Genomic DNA, 14,526 nt, shown 5'->3' on the forward strand with positions numbered 1-14,526 from the left:
GCAAATGCACAAAGAGCTCTACAAATTCCAGCTCAGCAAAAAACTGCTTTAGAAAGCAAAGTAAGTAAATATTATCTCTGTTTCCCCACAAGCTTCTGTTGAACTTCTTGGATTTACCTTTCTATCCCTTTCCTTCAAAATGTGATAGGTGGATTTTAAAATAAAAACTTCAGGATAGAAAAAAAAAAGAGAAAAAAAATTTTGATCCTTAATTTCTTTAACATAACAACATTGTTTGTTCTTTGGGGTTTTTTTGTTTGTTTGTTTGTTTTGGTTTTTTTGTTGTTGTTTTTTTGGGGGTTTTTTGAGTGTTTGTCAGGTCAAACTACAGCTTGTCAATATTTAGGGGTCCCTTTGCAGACAAAATACTTCCTTGCTCTCATTGTGAGTGCACAAGCTGAATACAAAGCCTTTTCAGTATTTTTTTGACTCTCAAGTTACATTTTACAAGACACAATCCACTCTGCCCTGTGAATCCCTCCCTCTCCCTCCTTCCCTTTGCTGTCTCTCAGTAACTGCCCTAATCTGGCTGGGGCTGTCTCAGCTGAAGGTGACACTGAGGGAGGGAGGGAGTGCCCATCTGGTGGCACTCCACCACGCTGGGCCATCCTCACTGCCCAGACCTCTGCTCCTGCTGCATTTTATAACCTGATTACCACAGACTTGGTGAATTCAGACAGATTGCCTACCAGCAAAACGCTCAATATCCCATTATCAGATCTGTGGGCCCGCCATCCCTCTTCATTTAGGATGTAATAGAAAGTGTCAGTAATTTCCTATGGACTTTGGCTTGAAAATGAGTCTTGACTATGCAAATCATAAATGCACTGGGTGAAGCTACTCCACAGAATCACACGCAGGACAACAATTTTAAAACCTTTTTTATTTAAATATTAAATAAAACACATCAACTAATCATTTTGGTGTACACCTCTCATTTTAACATAAGAAATAAAATGATTGTTCAGTCATGATAAAAAATAAACTATACATCTCAATTAAACCAATCACGTAGTGTCTTTAAATACCCTATTGCATTGCAGTCTGCAGAACAGCACTGTCAAGATATCTACAAAAAAAAACCCAGACTTTGAAAATTACCTCTTCTGCTCCAGCAATAATTCCAAAGAGGTTCTACAGCAATTGGAAAAAAAAAATATTATGAAAGTAAAGTGCTTGTCATTGCTCAGGACAGGAAATAAAAGAATCTGTGGCCTTTAGATCCATGGCATTAAACAAAACACAAATTGAGGAGGAAGTTCTGTGGTTTAAGTACGTGTGCTACCCCTTACAAAACTGAAGGCCAAGTTGCTGCTTTGTGACAAGCTGGCTTCGTCTTGCCCTCCACTCCAGCCATCTCCACACAATCTCTTTTTTGGGTTGGGTTTTTTGGGTGGTTGCTTGTTTGTTTTCTTTTAAACCCACACTACAAATGAGCATGAGACTTTGGTGTTTTCTCTGCTGCAAGGCACCACTCATTAACAGGAGTTCAACTCGAGCAATTTTCTGTGACTTTGAAGCTTCCAGACCATGGAGCAGCAGTGGCAAGCTGGAGATACACCAATACAGACACACAGATAGAACACACAGATAAAGAGGCTGTTTATGGAGAGCCACAGACAGAGCCACATGACATCTTCAACTCTTCCTACTCCCACCAATTAACCTGGTCAATCTTTGGCTTTTTTATTTTTTTTTTCCTTAAAAAAAAAAAAAACCAAAACAACTAAACAAACCAAACAAAAAAGAAAACCCAGAAAAACCCAAAACACGTCTCTATATTATTCGCAAATGTGTAATACTGCAGGTTGCATGAAGCCAAGGTAACTTGAAGGCACCCTGTGTCATACTAGGGAGATGGGTCCTTTAAGCATTTAGACAGAATGCAGCTACTCTCTGACACTCGGATGGCAGCTCCCAGCCAAGCTGTCTCACTGTCTGCTCACCTGCTTCCAAAGTTTGCATGCACTCCCCAACTCGTGTCTGTAGGAGCACAGCCTGTCCTCCCCTTTATTCCTCAGCATAACCTCTATTGACACCAACAGAAGTCATGTTCTGCCTCGGGAGGGGAGTCGGGGTTTATACCAGAAACACAACAGAAGCATATTACAAAATATAAAAAATAACTAGTGTAATATAGTTTTCTGCTTCCTATTTATATACATATACAAGCATTAAAAACCATACGAAAAAACACCTATCTAATGCAAAACCTCGTTTTGCTAATATGCCAAAAAACAAACCAACCAAAAACAAACACCCAAAGATTGTGCTGTTTTACTCACTTTTAATACAGTTTTGTTCAGAACAAGCTGTACTCCGTTAGAGTAGAATTCTGTTCTAGCCTATTCCTTTTGTCTTTGTCAGTATATAATTATAACCTCAATATTGCACATTTCCCCAAGAGTCAGTTCTGTTTGGACCCTGATAATGAAATGCATAAAAACATAATTAGCAGCGGAAATAACAATGTGCAGCACTAAGAAATACCCCTCAGGCAACTTTGTAGGCAACCTCCAGGAGGGCTTTTTAAAAAGAAAACCCTTCCTATTACCCCACAAGTGCTGCTGCTTCCCTCCTCAGTGCCTCGGCAAGAATATGAACAAACTTAGAGTTTATAAAAAGATTCATAAAGATTACCCAGACCAACAAAATATGGGCATGTGTGCACCTGTGTGTATGCACACACACACCACTCTCAAACAAACATCCCTGCAAAAGACCAGGCATTATGCAATTTGGGTCCTGATTATCAAGGGATACATTTCCAATAGTTACTGCTTCTGTACTAATTAGAAGGGCATGCTGAGCTTTTCCAGCTGATGTATCAAGCAAGAAATTCACAGTTTTCATTTAAAGTATGTGTATCTGGGAGGTGTGGAATGGGGATGTTGGTTCCTTTAAATAAAATGAGTGTTAACAGGAGGGAAAAGGAAAAACAACAAATGGCAATGCTTCCATTTTTGTCTCTTATGAATGCATAATGCTGCATGCCACTGGTTTTCTGTTTATTTTTTTTTTTTTAAGAGGTAATCATCTTCACAAACCCATAAATGAATATTGTGAAAAAGGGAGGCTCTGGTCCCTTCTTTGAAAAGCCTCTCCCTGCTGTGTCACCACTACTGACAGCTGCTAATCTTGCATAACAGCAGAGCTGTATTGGTCTGACTTGAGTACAGTACCGAAGAGTTCTTCCCCAACCACATCCCTCCCTGCCCCCACAAATGCCCCACCCATCTGCCCCATCATTATTTTTTTTCCTTTAAAAAAAAAAAAAAAAATCAGTTTCTATTCGTATTTGTTCAGTGCAAGAACAGTAGAAGCAAAAAGACATACATATTGCTTGTTTCAGTCCTATAAAGTTGCCAGCTTTCTGAGCCAGACAGCCTCTTCACATACTTCAAAATTTATTGCTTCTGAGAGTCACTCGGCCCCACGCCGCCAGCCAGCCTCGGAACAGTGGTGAAAGTTCCCCTCAAGGAGAGCGGCCCGAAGCTCTCACTTGACCAGCACAAACTTGCCCAGCTGGCTGGAAGTCAGGTCCTCCATCTCACAGTCCCCGTGCTGCAGGGTGACGCCGTCGTAGCTCGGCGACGGCGCGGAGAAGCTCTGCTGCTGGGAGAAGGTGGCGGCCAGCGGGGGCACGCTGCTGCTGCTGCTGATGTACAGGTGGGTGTCCAGCAGGTGAGCGGCCGACGACACCGGGGACACGCTCACACCGAAGAAATGAGGTTGGAGCAGTTGGCTGCTGCCGGCGAAGGCCAGCTCAAAGGAGTTCTCTCTTTGCAGCTCTGACAGCAGAATGGAGTTGGAGGCTTTGCAGGTACCTGGCCCGTCAGAGGAGGGGATGCCGCTTGCCGCAGGTGTCTGGGAGGTCTGGGGACAAGCTGTTTGGAGTAGTTGGTGATGCTGGAACTGGAGCATTCTGAACAAAATCCAGGCAGGAAGAGGTGAATTTGCATTGCTAGGATAATTGCACGTTCTATTCTTTCTTTTCTTGCCCCTAACCTTGACCATAACTTTCCCCTTTGTTTCCTTCTCTCTATCAAACCTCTCCTTACCCCAGCCAGTACAATCAAAGCAAGCTGCCCGTGCCAGGCTCTCCCTCATTCTGTAGAGGGCAACTGTCACAACCAAGTTTATCTGGTCACGATTTGGCCACCTAATAATAGATGTTCTAGAGACAACGTGTGCAGATAAACCGGAAGCTCAATTTTCCATCTTGCTTCTATGGGAATGAAGAGGTGCCACCACGTATGACATTTGAGGCCACTGGAACTGTGCCTCCTTTGTGGGCTGTAACTTTTCCAAATTACAAGGTCTCACTTCCTTGCCATGGGAAAATTACAGGAGGAGGCAGAGGAGGAAAGAAATCATTCCCAAAACTAACAAAGAAAAACACAGCTTGCAGTAGGGAGAAGCAATGTTTTCCCCCACACTACCAAACTGCTTCTCAATTCAGCAACTTCCAAATATTTGAACATCGAGATTTTTGAGTGGAATTGCACGTCCTGTGTTACGTGTGCCAGGGCAGGAAGCCACAAAGGAAGCCAAGCAGTTTACCCACTGCCACACAGCAAAGATGGACGACAGGAACCCCCAGAGACCAAACCCCCAACCTCTTTTGCTGTGTTTACCCCTCCTTGCTTACCCTTAACGCAAAGTAAACCCAATGAAAAGACACCAAAGCTCCTCCCTCACCTCTGCTGCTGCAGCACCTCCTCCAGGAGGCTTCTCCCCTCTCTGCTGCTCCCGCTGCTGCTGTACATGCAGGTGTTGGGCTGCGTGTGCTGGAAAGGGCTCATGGCACTCCTTGCTGCCCGAGAGGAGGAGGACTGACACACCTGCCGAGCAAAGCCTTTGATTTTATTCAAGCCGAGGAACCCCTTGGCTCGAGCGTTCTTCCGCAGCTGCTGCCTAAAAGCCTTCAAGCCTGTGGGACATGAGGAAAAGAAATGCACTTTAATCCTCCTCAGCGTTTGCCTACAGTACAGATCAGCCTTTCTGGGCACTGCCTTCCTGGGTGTGAGAGCTGGGCTAGAAGAGCTCACATTCACCCTCTGCCTGGTGGCCAGAGCAGGATTTAGGTAATGGAACAGGGGCTGGGACAGCTGCACCCTTGTGCAGATGGACATGCATGGCAAAGGAAAAGCCTGAGAGGAATCATGACGTTGTACACTCCATATTTTAGGAGGAAGGTGGAGCTTGCCATCCCACTCACGGCAGCAGAAATATCTCCATGGGCAGGCTGAATCAGTGTCTGGGAACCTTTCCTCCAGGCACCTTCCCCAGGGCATCCCACTCTCCCTCAGGGCCCGTGAACACGAGAGGCAGAATATCCAGGTGTCCAGCCTCAGTGTAACAAGGGCAGCAAGTCCCCCTGCACCCTACCCTTTCCCAGTGGCTGTTGGGAGGGTGCAATTCCTCAGCAACAAAGCCAGGAAGGCATTACCTTGAGTTAATGAGGTATCAGATGCTCGCCTTCCTTCTTGGAAGCTGACAGGCAGGAGAGAAGCACCTCCCATGCAGCCCTGGGCTTGTAACACGGGAGCGTCAGACTGGGAAGCGAGGAAAGGCGACGTCATCCTCGCTGTGGCCGGGCTCCCCGTCATTACTTGACCTGCCAAACAGCTGCTCAGGGCCACTGAGCTGTCATTTGAAGATGAAGTAAGGCAGCTGTCTGAGCTAGTTCCCTCTGTGGGGCTGGCAGAGGAGGAAATGACTATACCTATGGAGGGGAAGGAAGGAGAGAAAGAACATTCCCAAGATGAGTACAGGAAGGAACAAACATGACATCAGAGCCTTCTGCCCACCTACACTGGCACTAATAAACACCCTCGAGCTGGAGAGGTGTCCAGCAACTCTTGTTGTCCCAGGGCTTGACTCCAGCAAGGGGTCATCAACAAATAACCTCAGTTTGGGCTCCTGTCCAGCTGGCAGGGCTCAGCCAGCAACACCAGCACCACCAGGCTGTGCTGGATCAGGCACACAGCGTTTCTTTAGCACAACCAGGATGATGGTTTTGTGAACAGTTGTGCTTATTTAGTTGGTTCACAAACCAAACACAATCAGTGAGGTGTTTTTTGTTAAATTCAGGCCCTTTCTCCTCCCCCAGTACAACAGCAGAGGCAAGCAAACCAGGTTTGTGACCTGCTTGTGAGCACGCTCCCCTCTGAAGAGATCCAGGTGAAATACAACAGCACAACTTCTCTTCCCTAAGGGCCCTGCTTATCTGTAGGAAGACAGAACTGGGGAGGGCAAAGTACAAACCTCTTTTCTAGGCTTTCCTACCCCAGTCAAGGTAAAATCAGCACACTCTCCCTCAGCATGTGGCTCTATGGCACTCCTTCTCTGCTCTTTTCCCCTACCTACAGACATCCTTCATCTCTCCCAGACTTACATGGAGGGACGTGCTGATAGAAATGGGTGGTCACTTCAGCCAGGGTGTGCCTCCTGCTGGTGTTGCTAGGGATGCAGATGGGGTGGTCATATGCCTTAATTTCATCTTCCAGCTCCTTCTCTTGCCTCACTTCCTCACTGATGGTGGTCTCCAGCAGGCTGTTCGGGGAGATGGAGCGGTTCCGGAAGAGCCCATTGAAGTTGGTATCCACAGGGAAGAACACAGGCTGGAAAACATGCCAGATCACAGACTTCAGGGTCTTTTCCTTATTTCTGCACTACCTTTTAATATTCTCCACAATTCTGTGGCATGTCTTCAGTAGGAATATTGTTTGAGAGGCTATGTGACAATGTGGCCAAATGCCAAACAAAACATAGCAGGGAGAGAACAAAAGTCACAACCCCCATTGTTGTGGATTGGCAGAACAATGAAACAAAAGAAGCAACACAGAGATTAGCAGGGAACACCAACCTGTAATGGATTGCTTATGTCACAGTCCATTTCTGCCTGCAAGGATGGCTGAATCAGGCTCTGAGGTTGCTGGTAAAGCAGAGATGATCGCAGGGTTTCACTAGTGAGACTGTCCTGAGGCATCTGGAAAGAGAGCGATGCACAGAAGCCATCACACACACTGCAGTTCCACGTGACTTTTCAGATACTGGAGAGTCACAGAATTTCAGAGACACCTTCCCTGCAAGCTCTCTCCTCATGCTTTCTATGAAAATGAACAAAGCTAATATATCAATGCCAACACAAACAGAGAACTCCTCCTAAGTTAGACAATTTAACTGGAAGTGCAATTTGCAAAGGCACCCAAACCACACTTTAAAAGGGGTGGGGGCGAAGAAAATAAAATGAATGTCAGAAAAACACATTGAGTGACTCATGGAGTACTTCTGAGGAACCTACAGGATATGCAACAAAGAAGCATAACCAAGCCATGCCTAAAAGGGCAGATTTCCATGAGAAGTCTAATCCTGTGGCTCATTATTGACCTGCACTGGAGGCAGACTATTCTTTGGACCATGACCCGCGGTCACTTCCTAGGAAACAGAGCATTAATATTCACTCAGCCTCCTGCTGAAGAACAGCAGGCTGTGTCCTGTCAGAGGGCACCACTACCAGAACTGGTTTTCAGAAGCTTGGCAGCTACATGGAAAGGGAGATCCAAAGGTGCCTCTCCTCACCTCAGCGTTGGTGATCTCGGAGCTCCTGGGCCGCGGCTGCCGGCCGGCTGCCGGCCGAGTGGACACCTGGCTGCTCCGGTACTCCTTGAGGCGCTCCAGGAGCAGGTAATAAATGGCAGCAAAGTGGTTGTAGCTGCTGTTCTGCAGAGACTGGAAGACATTGGAAGGGCCTTTTGAATTACAGGATGTAAGCACCCAAAACTCATCACTAAGGGCTCAGAGTAGCACACTTAAAAAACCAAGCAAAATCCAGAAGGGCAGTGAAGATTTTATGCTGCGACACCAAATCAAGGCCAGTCACTGAATGACTGCACCACTGGCATTCTGGTGGTCACTGCAGATGCATCTAAAGGGCAAGAACTCACCTCTACAGTCCTCTGCCTGTCGATGCCAAGGGTTTGCATGATGCCAAGGACCTGCTCGTTGTAGTCGCCCAGGTTGGAGTTGTAGTTTTGCATGGAGAAGGACAAGGACTGCTGCTGTTGAAGGGAGGGGTCAGCCTGCATCCACTTGTGCTGCTTTATCTGGGAGATGGTTATCCGCTTGGTTGGGTCCACAACCAGCATCCGTCGGATTAGCGTTTCACAGTCTGGGTGACAAAGACAAGCTCATGAGCAAGGGGCAAAAAAGTAACAGCCCAGCCCCAGGTCACTGCTAAGAACACTTCCCAGCAACAGTGTAAGATGCCTATGAAAACAGGAATTAAAGGTTTGGGAGCAGCTGATGCCTGATCTGACTATCAGATATTCCAGACAGCACAAGAGATGTTCACATGCATCTGACAAAAACAGCATGTCACTGCAGGAAATGAAGCTGTACTGGATACCAGGTGGCCTTGCACCTTGTACAAGAGCTGGTTTTGAGAGGATGCAGGTTTGATGGCATTACATGCACATAAAATAGGTCAGAACTTAGTACAGAACCCCATCACATACAACTTCCTGGTCCTGGCCCTATACTGCTTATTTACTTATAACCAGGAAATAAAGCTGTTAATGGCTATAACTGATAAACTTCAGACTTCAGCAGATAATCTCCACGTGACAACAGAGGCACGTTCACTTGGTTTTAAAACCAAATCAGAGAGAGGTGATAACACTCTTCAGTTACATGTTTCTCATCAGACTGTTGGAGTTCTCAGGAAACACTGCTAAGTCCCACAGTTCCTGCTCTCCTTGGCAGCACAGCCACACTGGAATATACCCCTTCTGCATAGCTAAAATATCTTAGGAGAACTACACCTATGTCAGCATGGCAGGCTAGTCTCATTAAAATCCTGTCTCCTCCCTTTTCTGAGCAATTATTTCTCCAACTAGGGAGTCGTGTATTTTTCTGATCCACAGGGATATTCTAAGAAAGGAAACTACAGCTTTTTAGATGCACCACAAAGCAGATCCCAGAAAAGAAAACATCTTCCGCCCTGCAGAAACCACTGGAGACATAAAAGCAAAATAATTGCCAGCTGCAAACTGGATAGCTACTCCTTTATAGCACCTGTTCTAACATTAAGGATATGAAAAAAAAAGCACCTTCAGACATGAAGTATGGGATGCGGAACCGCCCCTCCAGCACTCTTTGCCTCAGAGTTGGTAAATTGGGTCCATCAAAAGGCAGAGAACCGCAGACAAGGACGTAGAGAACCACCCCAAGGCTCTGCCAATAAAAAACAGCACAGCACATGAGTGACTCCAGGAAGAGTGGTGATCCTGAAGGCCCACAGACCCTCACAAGGTGTGAAACGCAGTTTCTGAGGAAGAGCAAGCTCACCCATATATCAAGGTGAGGTCCTTCATATTCTTTGCCTTCGAAAACTTCTGGAGCTGCATAGGGTGGGCTTCCACACCAAGTGGAGAGGGGCTCTCCCGACTTGTAAAAGTTTCCAAAGCCAAAGTCTGAAATAAAGGTAAAAATCTGGGGTAAGACAACAACACTCAACCACATCCTAGTATTTCAGAAGTAGCAGAAAATGGAGAGAAAGGAACAGATGTGTTGCTTTGTTTTCTGCCTATTCATTTAAGCTATTCCCTTCTGTTCACAAAATCTGTTCCGAGAAATATCTGTAACTATTGTTTTATTTTCACTTACAGAAATACAAACATATTTACAGGCTCATCCTAGGGAAACCCAATGTCTAAACAACATGCCTGATGTTCTTTATAAAATGACCTCCTATTTCCTATTACCTGCTAATTTGATATTCATGTTAGCATCCAGCAGGAGGTTCTCTGTTTTGAGATCCCTGTGCACAATGTGGTGACTGTGACAATATTCCACTGCTGAGAGAATCTGCCAGAACTTCTTCCGTGCTTCGCTCTCGCTCAAGTGCCCGTTGGAGGTCAGGTGATCTGCAAGTCAAAATCAGAGAGGATTTAGAAACACCCCGAGGAAATTTTTCATAATCCTGCAGGTGCTGCACTTGCTGTTTGACAGCTGGCATTACATGCCTTAGGTTTTTAACCAGAATATATCTGTTACTTAGGAATGACAAAATAAAGCCATGATTTCTAAATCTAAGGAACTGTGAGCTCCCTCAGTGAGGACTTACCAAACATTTCTCCATTCTTTGCAAACTCAGTAACAATGTACAGCATATCCTTTGTCTCCATAACCTGTGAAGACATGAGAGGGCATTATTAAAAAAAAAAAAAAAAGCAGAGCTCTATGGCTTAATTTATTTTTCTATGTGAATTCTCAAATATATCCATTCAAATTTATATTTGCTGCAGCAGCTGGCAGTAAAAGCATCTAATTTTGCACCACAGAGTTCTTTCCAAGCAAACTGGTAATGAAAAAGATAACAAATCAAGGCTTATGTGCCTACATTATACAATGGCTTGCCAGGCCATTGTTCTTCTCACCATTACCAAGCTACCTAATCTCTGTAAGAGAGCAGATGAGTGTTTAGATAATTTCATACACTCCTCTTTTATTAAAATATGCATATATATATTTACGATTAACATGACGTATTTTGCACGTGCAAAGGAACTTAGAAGTTTATCTAAAGTTGTCTTTGTTTCAAGGCTAGTGGGGGCTCACATCAGCAGAGATAGCTGCAAGCTGGACAAAGCAAGAAGTGGTATCAGGTCCCCTGCTCCTGTTTGCAGTTGGCTGGGACATGGGGAGCTCCTGTTCAAGTGATAACAGGCTGCTGTTTGTGTAACAGCAGTGCTTGGTGCACATCAACAACTGTCAATATATTGCCTATCAATCTAGTGTCAACTTGCTTCGATATTTCACAATATTTGCCTTTGGAGGAAAATAAAAAAGAATAACTAAAATCCAAATGATGAATGAGAAATGCTGAGCGTTTCCAAGTTCATCTTCAGTCGCCACAGCACACCTTTGAAATGTTGCATTTCAGAATACAACATTTCCCTGGAAACATTTCCCTCTCAAGGAGCAGATACTTTGTTTTGGAAGCAGGAGGCTCACAACAGGTTAACAATCCAAAAAGCCTCAAGTCTACTTCAAAGGCTGTAACTTCCAGGCTCCCAACATATAACCTTTTTCAAAGACTCTTGTCCTCCCCTCACTACAAGTACACACAGACACAAAATGAAAATAAACAAACAAGGAGCAAAGGAAGAGAGGTTCCCAGTTTAAAAAACTGAAGGAAAGTGTTCTGGGAAAGTTGCCAGCTGAATGAAATTAAGACGTGGTGCTGAAACTAAAACAATGATGAAATAATACAAGAACACACACCCTACATCGGTATGTCATCTAATTCCATCTCTGCTTCTCAGCCTCCATCAAACAGGTAAAGCATCAGTTACAACAACAAAGAAAAGAAAACTTCACTGAAAAGAAATTATGGTCCACTACCAACGTCATTTGCTGCATCAAGTGAAGTGGTTCAACGAGATGGAATTTAACCTGCTTTTCTAAATGCTCCGAAACAGTATTTTCACCCACATCATTCCACTGAAATGAACTCAACCAAACTGTTAGAATGTTTCTGTATGTCCTATACTGCCCCGTGGGCAACCCTGACGTCAGCCCTTAACACAGAACCATTTTTGTTATGATGGGTAACACTATAAATACAAACACTTCATGTGTGTCAAGGTCTTTTAAAATAATGCCTTGCCTAAGCACCTGCCTTACTGGCTCTTCAGCCTTACATGCTAATTAAACTTTTTATTTCTTTTTTTTTTTTTTTAAGCTAACAAACCCAGCAGTAAAATCACAGCTGATAATAGTGTTTACTACTGCACATGGACTTTCAGACCTGCTGCTTCATCCATCTCCACCTTTCTCCCCTCTGCCCTTTTAGACAGGTCCAGAAAGACTGATACCTCTGTCCTGCTCATGGCAGGGGCTTGCACCAGATGACCTTTAAAGGTCCCTTCCAACCCAAACTGTTCTGTCATCTTCTTCTTAAATCCACATGGCATTATTTAAATGATTAAGAGGAACTTACACCAAAGGCTACTTAGATCTAATGTTTAGAACTTGCAAAGCAGTCCTTGCTCACAAGACAAACGTGATCCTGCTTTCTGCACAGCACTTTAATTTGTTCCCACGGTTAAAAATATCCATCAGTGCAGAAGCTAAACAAATCTAAACCAAAATTCATGTTGTGAAACTCTGCAAGGGAAAGATACTTAAAATTCACTTTCAAAACTACACAAACTGCAACAGAACAACCAAACAGTTGATTTTTCAACATATTCTAAGATACTAATGTTTACCACCTTTTCCTTTTTCACTAATCTAATTCTTCGATTAAGTTTCCACTTAGCCTTTCTACTTAGATTTATTTGGTTTAATTGTTGGCAATTGTAAATCCCTTCCACTTAAGGCAAACTCAACTTTAGTGCTTCCTTTTCTACCACTCAATGTGAGTTTAAGTCTTCCTCTTATCTAAAGCACGTAAGAAGTTCCAGTCCTCTAAACTGGGAAAAGCAGATGAGATAGGAAAAGCAAGTTAATCATAGAAGTTCAGCTAACCCGTTCCTCAATCTGAAACAAACATCAGCCTGGTTTCAACTGTAAATTTTACAGTGCATTCTGTCAAAAAGCTGTCTAATGCCAGAATCTTGTTCAAAGAATGAAGACTGACTTTGAAGACATCCAGTTTACTTCAAACGGTTTTCAAGAAGTATTTTAGTATTTCAATATGCTTTCTCTCTACAAATATTAGATGCAAAAAATCACATGCAAGAGACCACAAGCATATTTTATCTACGTGCTGCACTTCAAAGGTGGACTCTTACCTGATATAGCTTGATAATATGGGGATGATTCAAAAGCTTCATTATCTGAACTTCTCTATAAATCTTCTCCAGATTGCTTGGGTCTAACCTTGTTTTGTCTATTATTTTTATTGCAACCTGCAAATTTAAATAATAACAAAACAACCTCAGGTATTATAAAACAGGTACTCTCACTGTTAAAATATCTTAAAAAAAAAAAAAGACACACCCCTGCACAAACACACCACTCACAAAATCCAAGTAAAGTAGCTTTTAAAGTACAGACTTGACAAAGCTGATTCTGTTTTTCTGAACCGCACAGAATTCACGGCACAGAACATTTTCGTTTTTCTTTTCTACGTCAAAGGATTACACGTAAGGTAGCGAACAGAACTGCAGAAATTAGCACTGGACAGGATTCTGTAAATCTTTTAATCCGTCCCATGCCAGTGAAAAACAGATTCCTGTAACAGACTATCTCCTACTGTAGTGACTGAGACGATTTTGACATGCATCAGAAATATAAATGCGGCTGCACGCCCAGAAAATAATTATTTCTGCAAATAAGAGCCCGGGTTCTTTGTTCTTGAAGACCACTGAATGAAAAAAACCCAAAAAACCAAAACGCCTGAAGTCTTCAAGAGCTCCTTAATTTGCTCGGCGTTTTCAGCAAACTGCGAGTAACTCAGCGAAGCTACAGTAACACTCAGAACTGCGGGAGCTGGGGTGGGTTTTTTACGCGCGTTCTTGCCGAGTTTTAATTTCGCACAGCGGGAAAACTCGCAGCCCCTGCGAAGCGCGGCATCACCGCGGGCGGGCGAAGGCAGCAGCGCCCGCGGGGCTCCGCGGAGCCGCCGCGCTCGCCGCCCGCGCCCCGACAGCGCCGGCCCCTCGCACCCACCTGCGTCTTGGTCACCCTGTGCCGGGCCAGCTTAACCACGGCGAAGTTGCCTTTCCCCAGGGTCCTCTCGATGTCGTAGAAGCCGACTCGCAGGGGCCGCTGCTGGCCGTGCGCGGCCGCGGGCGCCGAGGCGAACTCCGACATGATCACCATGGCTCAGGCGGGGGGCGGGCAGCGCCTCGGCACCGGCAGCATCCGCGCAGCACCTGCACGGACACGGCACCGCAGCGCCCGTCAGCTCCGCTCCGCTCCGCTCCGCTCCGCTCCGCTCGGCCGGCCCTGCCCGCCCCGTCCGCGCCGCCGCCGGCCCCGCTCCCCCCGCGGCCGCGCAGAGCCCGGCGGAGCGGCCGTGGAGCCGCCTCGTACCTGGCGGGCGGAGCGCGGTGTGCGCGCAGGGCTGTGCGGGCGGGCGGGTGCGCGTGTGAGTGCGGCGGGGCGAGCGCGCACCGGGGGGCAGGCGGCACCACGCGGGATGTCCCGGCCCCCCGCCCTGCCCGCCCCTCGCCTCCATCCGCGCACCGCCCTCCCCGCCCGCCTCTTCCCCCCGCCCACCGCCGAAAGCCGAGACGGGCCCATTGACGTCACTTTGACGCCAGCGAGACGCGCGCCCGGGCGCGGGGCTGAAGGGGAGCGGAGACACCGGGACGTTGCCAGGGAACGGGCGGCGCTGACGCGGGCGCTGATGGAGCCGTCGCCCGGGAGACCCGGGGGGGCGGTGACGTCAGGGCGGAGGGAGGCAGGGATGGACGGGGTGGGGGGGGGGGGGGGGTCGGGGGGTCTCCTGCCCACCCCCCGGCCCGGCCCGGCCCGCCCTCCCGGCGGGTTCGCTCCCCGGAGTGG

General features: G+C 46.2%; 1 protein-coding gene across 4 annotated transcripts; it reads right to left on the reverse strand.

Moving 5' to 3' along the window:
* Positions 1-3,267: 3,267 nt before the first annotated feature.
* Positions 3,268-14,322, reverse strand: SIK1 (salt inducible kinase 1). Of its 4 annotated transcripts, none has more exons than XM_053935796.1 (14): positions 14,239-14,322; positions 13,687-13,892; positions 12,807-12,923; positions 10,133-10,196; positions 9,771-9,932; positions 9,355-9,479; positions 9,117-9,240; positions 7,953-8,176; positions 7,588-7,737; positions 6,872-6,994; positions 6,401-6,626; positions 5,453-5,728; positions 4,702-4,933; positions 3,268-3,925 (listed from the first exon to the last, which is right to left on the reverse strand). In XM_053935796.1, the coding sequence occupies exons 2-14, from the start codon at positions 13,837-13,839 to the stop codon at positions 3,499-3,501; spliced, it is 2,403 nt and encodes an 800-aa protein (XP_053791771.1). In that variant the 5' UTR covers positions 13,840-13,892; positions 14,239-14,322; the 3' UTR covers positions 3,268-3,498. The 4 variants fall into 4 exon arrangements, with proteins under 4 accessions (XP_053791771.1, XP_053791770.1, XP_053791769.1 ...); XM_053935795.1 differs by lacking the exon at positions 14,239-14,322 and adding an exon at positions 14,053-14,122; XM_053935794.1 differs by lacking the exon at positions 14,239-14,322 and having other exon boundaries at positions 13,687-14,016.
* Positions 14,323-14,526: the final 204 nt, after the last annotated feature.

Source organism: Vidua chalybeata, chromosome 2 (assembly GCF_026979565.1).
Source record: "Vidua chalybeata isolate OUT-0048 chromosome 2, bVidCha1 merged haplotype, whole genome shotgun sequence".
In the NCBI taxonomy this organism is placed as follows: domain Eukaryota; kingdom Metazoa; phylum Chordata; class Aves; order Passeriformes; family Viduidae; genus Vidua; species Vidua chalybeata.

What these genes read in the sequence shown, in the direction of transcription:
- SIK1 (XM_053935796.1), bottom strand. Translation starts at nt 13,839, where the DNA reads ATGGTGATCATGTCGGAGTTCGCCTCGGCGCCCGCGGCCGCGCACGGC. An exon ending in ACAGGCAGAGGACTGTAGAG is followed by an intron (nt 7,738 to 7,952) that starts GTGAGTTCTTGC and finishes AATGTCTTCCAG; the next exon opens with TCTCTGCAGAACAGCAGCTA. An exon ending in CTATCAGCACGTCCCTCCAT is followed by an intron (nt 5,729 to 6,400) that starts GTAAGTCTGGGA and finishes TCCCCTCCATAG; the next exon opens with GTATAGTCATTTCCTCCTCT.